At 37.2% G+C, this 10,984-nt stretch overlaps 1 protein-coding gene across 1 annotated transcript; it reads right to left on the minus strand.

The window, feature by feature from the left end:
- Positions 1 to 8,154: 8,154 nt before the first annotated feature.
- On the minus strand, positions 8,155 to 8,819 carry LOC107304972 (zinc finger protein 2-like). The gene has a single exon (XM_015841161.2). It carries the CDS (start codon positions 8,795 to 8,797, stop codon positions 8,303 to 8,305), a length of 495 nt encoding a protein of 164 aa, XP_015696647.2. The 5' UTR covers positions 8,798 to 8,819; the 3' UTR covers positions 8,155 to 8,302.
- Between the last annotated feature and the right edge of the window lie 2,165 nt (positions 8,820 to 10,984).

Below are 10,984 nucleotides of genomic sequence, written 5' to 3' on the forward strand. Positions count from 1 at the left end.
TGGGCCTCTATCCTGTGAACAGGCAAGTCCGTCCGTCAGTTTACAAGCTGAAGCACACTTTGCTTACCTGCCCGTCAGTTTACAAAGGGCGCAGCGATTGTTTTTGCAGATTCAGCATGCTGTTTCTTTCTCTATTTTTTTTTACTTTTCCCGACTTCTTTGTAATTTTATTTGAAAAGAATTCATTTTTATGTCTACATTTTTTAGCGTCGACAACGGTGGCAGAACAACACTTCCTGGCATGTACACCAAGAGGATTTTAGTTTTAAAAATAAAAAAACAAAAAAGTTCACAAAATAAAAATATATTGAGGACGGAAATTAATAGATAACCATCTCGCATCATAGTTTTAATGTAGTACTTTTATCATAATTTAATATATACCAAAAATTAAAATGTAGAGCTAAGCAAGTGATGACTGGTATTACTAATTTACTATGGTAGCTCGAAAAAAAGCATCAAGTTTACGCCGAAGATCTATAAATTTTATTATTAACTAGAGAAAGAAAGAACCGTTGAACATAACATGTCCATATTATAATATTACATATTGATTTATATAGTTGTATACTTATAGAAAGGAAACTAAAAATTATATATCAAATATAATTGTACTTTAAACATATATACTAGAAGGTACAATTGTATATATAGAACCAGAAGCTCAAAGTTATACATAAAATTCTACTTTAGTTGTGTATGAAATAAAACTATCTACATATATGAAAAATATCGGCTACAAGTGGTATATTGAATATATATTTTACTAGCTGTATGCAAAACTGCACGAAAAAAATCTACTAGTTTGCCTAACAAGCAGTAGTACGATTTTTCCAGGATGTCCACTTGCTATATAGCTATACTAGAGTAGACCGCACGCGATGCGTGTATAACCACTTGACTTACAAAATACGAATTATTAAATACCGATAAACATGTATGGAGCCCTAATTAAAATATACAGTTAATTAATTTTGTTAATTATATAGGTCGAATTTAGGAGATAAAATATATCACATGAATGTAGTGGAAGAGCAGCAAACTCCATGCACATAGGTGTAACAAAAAAGAAGGGACTACTTAGTAGAGTGATAGCCGAAGCACGATACACGATAACCAGTCGATCTATAAAATTTGAATGTATTATTGCTTATATAATATTATCGATCAAGTATAAAAATTAAAGGATGGTTACTGAACTATAAAATATAAATGTTTATAGCACAAAAATTTATAGCAATTTGAGTGAATACCATTACACATTGAAATGTAATAATATTTGACCATCAAATAATAATTTGATATTGTTTAGAAAAAACGCAAGCAGCAACTTTATATAGCATTGAATAGTCACAGTGAAAGACAACAAGCAGGCAAGAAGCCACGTCACAGTGCAAGGCAAGCCTCTATCTCCCTCGGATGGCAAAAAGCAAGCACACAGTGAACAAACGCAGTAAAAAACCAACATGTGTGTGTCGAGCCATGCCAGTGAAAGATTCGGAGGGAGCTCCATTTCCCGCTATTATATATACTTTAGACGTGTATATAATAGATCAACTGTACCATAAAGTACATACCATCTGAACCACACGATAGAAAAAACTTTGTTCGGAAAAGAAATAAATACTATTATTCTAAGGTGGATATATTCTGATTAGTCGATCAGTAAAAAAAATTATTATGAACCAAACATATATATATACTCGCACGTGTTTTTGACACGTTCAAGATGCATCTAGCTATCAACTAATAGATCAACGAACATATAAACGATCGATTTGATGGCGGTGTGATGCCTGATAGGTAACTATGGATTTTTTCCCCTCTTGTGGTCATATTGGGCCTGTGTCTGTGGTCATATAGAACCACTTTTTTTGCATCTTTTTAATTTTTTTCTCAACGTTTCTTTCATGGTGGGGTTGATCAGAATAGCTACATCTGTAAAGCATGTGGATGATTTGAGCTGAGAGGAACAGAGCTGACAGTATGAGCGATAGGGAAATAACTTGACCCAGTGGTACCAAGGACTGTATGTTCCCACGTTCAGATAAGGCCATGCAGGAGAGACGGCACCCAGTAGTACTCCAAACGTGAAGCATGCATGAAATTAGTTTAATTAACTTATGTTACTAAACCACGAGCTAGCTAGATATCTATCCAGAGGGTTCTTTTTATTTAATAATATATTTTAGTTTGAATCTATCACCCCATCTTTTCACTTATGCTTATGCTTATATAACAAAATTTAAATTTTCAACCTTCAATTTGAACGTGATTTTGATTTTTTTTCACCAAAGTTTGTTTTCCATTATTAGTTTTTAGATCGTTAAAATACGTATATGAAATTTCTATTTAAAAATTATCTTTTGTTTTAACTATGTCATTTAACATATTTCATAAAAAAGCCAAACATATAGGATCGTAAAGGGTCTTTTTTAACTTAAAAGCTAGCCAATGAGGTGAGAGGCTCTCCCACTTATATCCTAGGCATATTGTCTCTCCACCTTCATACATTGGTGTCCCTCAGCCCTTCACCGTATCCAAGGGCCCCGTATCTCCACAGGCACCCTACGGTCCACCAGGCCTTCACACACTGTGTTCATCGGGCCAGAGATGTTAAACTAACCAGGCCCTGATACCACTTATAAGATCGTAAAGGGCCTTTCCCACCTCAAAAGCTAGCCAATGAGGTGAGAGGCTCCCCCACTTATATTCTAGGCCCATTGCCCCTCCACAACCAATGTGGGACTATTCAACAAAACAATCACTCTTAGTTCGATCCTGAAATTAATAAGCTATAATTGTTCTGAGACAGACAGACAGACAGTGAGATTACACCGTAATTATTATAAAAAATTATGTATATATAATATCTTAAATTTATAAAATTACAGACTCCTAGATAATAACGGTTTAAAAATAAAGTTTTTTTATTGAACACTGAAAAGAGAAAAAAAATAGAGATAAGATTGAAATCTTCAGGGGGCGGAGCAAGGTAGTACATCGTTAGCTGTGTGAAGGAACAAAGAGACAGGCGACAGCACGTTAGATATATATGAGATGTTTCCAAGTACTATACGTCCTCATCCTTTTTCTTTCCCTCCCCATTGCTCTCTGTCCGCTTGCTAGCAGCAAAAATAAACTAGCTAGGTCGTCACCGGTGACACTTCGCTTTCGCTATGTGTTGTCTCCTGTGGATCGATGAAACGAGGTTAAATTAATTCTAAGTTCAAAGACGAGGGAAAGCGTGGTGTGGGAGGCTGAGAAAACAACAGTGAAGTTACGTTGTCGCTGCACCGGCCGCTGCCAAGTCTCAACCAAAGGCCAGATATGATGGAGCCCCAGGACTATTTATTAATTAATTTAGACGAATAAAAATATCTACAACCGGAGAAATATGAGAAAATATTTTTTCGTTAAAAAGAATATTTATCTCATTTGTTTAAATTCGTCTATGTTCTAGAATATGTCATTGTATTCATCTTTAAATTAACAAGAAGAGTATCGTTATGGTGATCTCTGCTTGCATTTTAGTCACTATTATCGCCAATAAAAGTTATCATAATCATTTTGATTTATGAGTTCTACCATTAGAAGAAAAAGATATTTTGAGATGTCCAGCTGGGAGGGAATACCCCGGGCTTAGAGCGTCTGGTGTCCAGCGATTTAGCTGGCTCTACGAATTAATAAGAGGTTTGTTTCAAAAAAAAAAGAAAAAGATATTTGCTAATATATTTTAAGGTAATAGTATAAATTGATACGACCCATCCACCAAAAATATTTAATTACATTATAGAAAGATAAACAATCTACATATATTTTTACAACTAGTAAAGGCTAATATAAAACATCTAAATTAAAGAAATTAAGTAGTATGCAGCTAGCACAAGTGGCAAAACTGCTATATATCATTACAAATTTTCTATAGAGTAAATTACACTATGGTACACAAAATTGAGACGTGTGTAATCCAGTACATGGACATGTAAAACCCCTGTTATGGTATACGATTTGTATAATACATGTGAACCATGGCCAAAATCTCAAAGGCATCAGTTGTGAAATTGGCACCAATAATCTGGTGGAGTTATTGGTGCTGCCTGCTAAGCACTGGTTAGGAAACCGACACCCAAGTAAGTTTCTGCAACGGTGGTATATATGCTCGATACTTCTCGTATTTTTGGCTATATTAACACAGTAAGATGCTGCAAATTGGACAACTTTTTCCCTGCATGGATCCAACTGACCTGGACAAATTAAGTTGAGGAGGAATATATACACATATAGATATAGATTTGCATTTCAAGTTGACAACTTTTATCAGCGCATCTGCTATAATTTCCTTTTCTTTTTCAAGAGAGATCAATGATCGGAAAATCTGTTGGGATAGCAGCAACGGCCGGCCCCAAGGATATTTGAGCACACGAGCTCCGTCCAACTCTCAAGCACCACGCATGCATGATATATATCAGCACGTGTGCCACAGTGTGCTAAGATGATGACCCAGCCAATAGTGCTAGCCATCTTGCAGCGTCATCTTCTCGCTTTTGCTTATGATTATAGACCAAATTTAAATTTTTAACCTTAAACTTATACGTGATTTTTGTTTTTTTATCCTAGTTTTTTTTAGTCTTTGCTTTTATATTGGTAGGAATATATATATAAAAGTTTTATTTATAAATATATCGTTTGGTTTTTTTCCCAAATGGACACCACCTCGTTGTGGGCTAGCTTGAATATTCCCTGCTTCAGAGAAGCAAAGTGCTGGTAGCTGTATGTCGTCAACCTACCTTGGCATGGACACATGTATAGTCATTTTCCAGTAGAAGAATTTATGGCACAAGGACGTACAGAATGAGAAGGCATATGGCATGGAAACATGTATAGTCATTTTCGGGTAATGAATATTTATGGCACAAGGCAACAGTAAATATGCATATCTATGAGAAGGCAAAAGAGAGAATAAATTAACCTCAAGTGTGCATATTGTCAGATCAATGATAGATCCTCAAGCATATTAGGCGTATCCTGCCAGGTCTTATAAGCTGCTCTCACACGTCTAAATTATCAAGATGGAACTAATCCATCATTGGTGCCATCATTTATAGGTTATTTGGACGGATCATCTCCAGACCACAGTAGATATGGAAAAGTAGTAGACAGGCAATTTGGAATAGTTTCCATGTATATGTACACCAACAGTAGCCTAACACGAAATGTAACGTAATGTAGACTTCAAGCAGGCAGAGGAGTTATACAAACATACTAGAAAAAAAAATCAGATGTCATCTCTTTTATTCCGTATTACAAAATTATTTATTAGATAAAAAATTTCTCACATATGCATGTGGTTGTCGTTAGAAACTTTCCAACATGATGGAGCCACTAAAGAAAGACTCGTTGCTGACAACAACGTGGAACTGTTGCGTGAGAGCAATCTAGCAGGAGCAAGTCTTAAATTAAAGAAATATGTGTCTTGACATGGAATTACTGCATATTTAACAAAAACTGTTTCCTACATGGAAAATTGCTAGCTGCTTGGTTCAGCTCGGATTATAGCAGAAATACATTTTTGATTTTGAAAGTTTATTTAAAACATAATTTTGGGTAGATTTTTTTTATTTATGTTGTTCGTAATTTATCTGGATGCATATAGGCACTCTATGTATACAATATGCGTGTTACAAAGATAACATATTAAATAATAAGCTAGAATTAATCAAAATTTATTTGCGAAAGGTGTTATGACATAACTAGAAATAAGATTGGACAAAAAGAAAGTAAATATACTCGGATGCTTCATTCAACATATCATAGGCAATCAACTAGGGTACTCGAGCTAATCATCATCTTCAACAATGAACTCTTTTAGAACATAGCGAACACCTTCCTCTGGAATTGAATTGGGAAAAATGGAAAAATAGTGAAGAGAGGAAGGAAGGGGAAATAGGAGGGATTTTTCTATAGATATGCAGACTACTTAGGATATTGACAAATGTTTGATGTTGTAGGAAGCTTTATGTATATACATAAGGCACAACATATATGAAATTACCAAGGAATTAGGGATTTGGGGATATTGGTTAGGAATTGAGCTATATTCCTAAAATAATTAAATATTATCCAATAAAATCAAATAACTTCAACTGAACTAAAAATAACAAGCGAAAAATAAAATGGTGACGCAATTAATTTGTAGCCATTAAACCCTTTTGATTAACGAGATTTTTATCTAGCAAATTTTAGCAAGTAAACCCGAGGTCAATTTTCGTAATTAACCAAACAAAAAGGACAGAAAAACAGGACACGGCACAATCATGAAAAACTAGCGAGACCACAAAAGTAACAAACGAAAAGTAACTCTAAAATTTACTGAAAAAGAAATTAAGATTCCAAGTCAGGTTCAGGTTATACCACTGCAGAACCAAGCAAAAACAACGTGAAGGCGATCATTTGGCTTTTCAGAAAAAACGAAACAACATATTTACAAAGAAAAAATAATTTATAAATAAAACTTTTATATACATATTCTTACCAATTACCAATCTAAAACAACTTGGTTGAAAAATAAAATATGATAAAAAACTTTAAATTAATTCTAAATTTAAGATTAAAAATTTAAATTCCGGCTCGTAAATATAAATAAAAGCGAAAAGACGAGATGATGGTATTTGTGTGCGGCCTTTGAAGTTTCAGACGGGAATCTAGATACACAAGGAAAAAAAAAAGGACCAAATTAACTAAAATGTGAAAATTAATTATTCCAGTAGTGTTGCGTTTTCTACACATGTCCACATTAATGTGCGTGTGTGCCCCAGAAGCAGTACTAGCACACAACCACCTGTTGCAATCAGTCTTCAAATTATATATATATCACAGTGATTCAGCTGGTATCACTGTCCCAATAACGACAGAGGAAGGTAATAAGTCACGTGTGTTTATGAACGGCTACACTATACAGAACGTTAATTAAGCAGTGGCAGCAGCGACAAGATGAGGCTAGCCATTTGCCGTAGTGAAAGGCTTGTCACTGGACCACACACATGCAGCTAGCCAAATCGTCCACAGAATTGCGCTCGCAAGAATTATTGATGAGGCTTAGCTATCTGTACATAGGCTATAAGGCTATCTCTGCTGCTGTGTCTTGCTGTCTGCTCTGTTTCAAAATGAAGATTTTTTACTGTCTTTTTGTCCTAGTTAAAATAAAGTTATTTCTCCTGCTATCTTATTATTTTAAACCAAGTGTAACCGTTCTCTTTTTTTTTTCTCACTTCATTTGTCTTCACAACCAACCATAACTTTTCTCTTATTATTTTCATCTACTTTCTTAATTTTCATATCGAGACTTTGAAATGGTTATATTTTAAGACTGAGTGTGAGTAATAATTCTGAAGTACTTGTTTTTTTATCCTTGCAACTGTGCAGCAAATTATTTCCTCAAAAAAGGGAAACATTTGTAGTAAACTAAGTCAGTATCTTAATTACTATTATTTGTAACTGTTAGCCCCTGCCTGACACAGTATTCATTTCAGGGAGAAAAAAAATAGGACAAGAAGCTATTTTACATACTGATCCATACCATACAGGACTAGCACAGCACAACATATAAATCTGCACCTTGTTGCTGAATCAGTTTCTCGGCGAGATCTCACCATTTTGAACAATCTCGAGATTTTTCATCCCAACAATCGAAAATGTTGCACATGTTCAATTCCATTGTATTTACTTTAATTTTGTTCAAAGTGCCCTAAATTTAATTATAATTTGTTTAGAATGTGAAATTCTATCTGCGAGATTTTGCCCGATATTACTGCTATCTCACCTACTCTTGAGATTTTGCCCGATATTATTGCTATCTATGACACTCTCGAGATTTTGAAAAGAAGAGAAGAAAAAACCATGTCTGATATCTGATTGTATTTCTAGGCTGTCGTAAAATGATTAAAATGAATCGGGGATTAACGAGAGCCGGAGGGAATTCGTTAAAAAAGAAACAAATTACAGAAATAGCTATAAACAATAGCATTCATAGAAGAAAGAAATGCAAATTAAATCCTGTGTCTACCTAGAAATTCCTCCATAAAACCGGCCGATGGGCTTTTGAGATAGAAAGGGCGAACTTGGCTTCAATGGATGAATCGGCAAATTAATCAAAAGAGAAGCTAAATGTGAACGAGAATTGGCGAAAACGGGACCAGGACGGGATTAATTCATTCATTGATCATATGATTTCAAGCAGTGACAAGAACATATACATCCTGCAGGCATCCAGCCGCTAGCCGGTGCCGAGAAAATTCATTAATCATAGTTTCAGCGAGAGGTCGATCTCCTCGGTGAGGTCCCGGCGAGCCTCCGGCGACGCCCTCCGGTAGGAGGAGCTCCCCGCGGAGCCCCGGGAGGCATTGCCGGCCGCCGGCTCCTTCCCTCTGCGCGCCTCCTCGTCGGCCTGCCGGCGCGCCGCGGCCAGCTCGCGGGTGCGCTTGGCGACGCTGCGCTCGAACTTGTGGGCGTTCTGGTGTCCGCCCAGCGCCTGCGAGGAGTAGAACTTCTTGTCGCAGTAGGTGCAGGTGAAGTACCCCGGCGGCTCGTCCGCGGCCTGCTGCGACGGCTGCAGGGAGAGGTTGAGGTCGAGCTGATCTCCCCCGGCGCCGTCGGGCTCCATGGCGGCGGTGGCCGCCGCCCGGCCGGACACGGCGCTAGCGCTGCAGCCGGTAAAGCTCAGCCGAACCCCTCCGCCGCTATGAGCCGCGGCGACTACTCTACTCCTCCCGGGGAAGGAGAAGCTAGCAGCGAGCATATTACAGCTTAGCTAGAGCTAGGCATTGAGCACAGCAGCTCGCGCTTCTCCAACAATATATCCCAAATGATGTAGCTACCGAGAGCGTGTCTGAGAGAGACGCAGCGAGAGACATGCACTAGCTACGTATACGTACACGTATTGTATATACACTAATTTTGTATTTCGTGTCTATAATTATACGCACATGTAAGGGATCAGAGAGAGATTAATCGAAAGTGATGAAAAGGACCCAAGATTTCATTTGTCGGAGGAGAGCAGAACCAGGATTAATTATACAGTATATATACTGCTAAATTAATTTGGGCAACTTAGGTTAATTAGACCTGCCCGAATGGTAGCTCGATGGACCTGCGAGAGAGAATTAATCAATCAACTTTGTGTTGTGTGTGTTAATTTTCAGCGCCTGCACACTGCATGTCTGCATCCATATATACCTACTCTCACTGACAACCGAGCAAGCTTAGAGTGTGAGAAAGAATTAGGATGTGTTTAATTAGCGAAAAGGAAATTTTTATATGCCACATCGAACGTTTGATCATATATCGGAAAGGGGTTTTGGACACATAAAAAAACTAATTTCATAACTTGTCCGGAAACCGCGAGACGAATCTTTTGAGTCTAATTAATCCGCCATTAGCACGTGTGGATTACTGTAGCACTTACGGCTAATCATGGACTAATTAGGCTTAAAAGGTTTATCTCGTGATTTTTCCCTAACTATGTAATTAGTTTTTTGTTTATCTTTATTTAGTGCTCCATGTATGTATTTAAAGATTCGATGTGATGTTTTTGAGAAAAGAATTTTAAGAACCAAACAAGGCCTTAAGCGCACAACACAATGTGTGTGATCAGCCGGTCCACGTGTCAGGACAAAGTTATTGATCTTTATTTCAATGAATATAGAGGTTTCAGTGCTGATTTAACATTAGATATAATATAAGCCAATATGTGATTGCAGAAGCAGAATGATTTTATTTCATTACCGAATGAAATCTCCATTACCTGACAAACAACACTACATATATAGCTTATGAACTATCCTCATCGACCCCGTGAATGTACCATGATCCATTAGGTGTGTGAGCAGAATGCATGCAGATAGGCTTCCAGAAAGATTAGTGAGCCTCCAAAGTCAGGCACATCTGGACTGAACAACACGCATATCTGAAGTCCATTAAATCCCCTTGCTCATCTTGGATTGGCATGCAGTACTAGCCTCTGCCAAGAACACCAGCAATTTATCTTCAGTCTTCCTCTTGTAGTCTTGTCATTTCCAGTACCCCACCCACCAGTGCCTTGTTAATTTGCATAAAACCGCCATAATACGCAGGCATGCCAAATAAAATGTCAAAAAGCTAATTAATTCTGCTCGTACGTATATGATTGGTACAATTAGGCGACTGTGAGCGGTGAACATATCAGGTGTTTGAAATAAGTATTTGCTGGCTCGGGCAGGGTCAAAGATGTTTCCTTCTTTTTTATTCGACCTTTCATCCGTAACGGGCTCTAATGTGTATGGAATTAGAGGGCCATCACGAATGAGTCATCTATGACGGGCCGAAAAATAGCACGATTGAGATATGATGACACAGACATATTAGGTGGACAAAAACTCAGGCCCATCACAGATGACACATATCAGTGGCGGGTCGTAATTTAGGCTCGATAGTCGACCGGTTTGTTTTATTCTTCATCTTATCGGTTTTATTTCTTTAAGGTGAAATCCACATCATGTCTCCATAAGACGAGTAGCAGCTACGCTCTCAGAATTGTAACCTCCCTAGAGGCGTCGTTTAAAGATCCACTTATGGGTGTCGTGTTCCTGTTTTTTGCTTCTTTGGTAGTGGAATCTTGTTGTAGATGCATGGTGTGGCTTTTCATAGCCTATTAGGACTATTGACATGTATCTATTTCTTTTGTATAGGGTTCAATGTCATGTAAGGGTGCCTTTAGTTTATCGCGAAGGTTAGATGTGATATGGCGATCGATATTTTGTTGGATATGATAATCCAAGTTGGTTGTTTGATTGGGTGAATAGGATAAGCTAACTTTTTGTTTGGTTGGATGTAAAGGGTGGATAGAATAAAAGTAATAAATTATTAATCCAAAACGAAATATTAATAATCCTACAATAATTGAAACTAATTAATAACAAAATGTACTTCCTACCCATAATCAACACTA

The sequence above is a fragment of the Oryza brachyantha genome, chromosome 9 (assembly GCF_000231095.2).
Source record: "Oryza brachyantha chromosome 9, ObraRS2, whole genome shotgun sequence".
Lineage (NCBI taxonomy): Eukaryota > Viridiplantae > Streptophyta > Magnoliopsida > Poales > Poaceae > Oryza > Oryza brachyantha.

Excerpts from the sequence above, each read along its gene's own strand:
- LOC107304972 (XM_015841161.2), bottom strand. The coding sequence starts at position 8,797 with ATGCTCGCTGCTAGCTTCTCCTTCCCCGGGAGGAGTAGAGTAGTCGCC.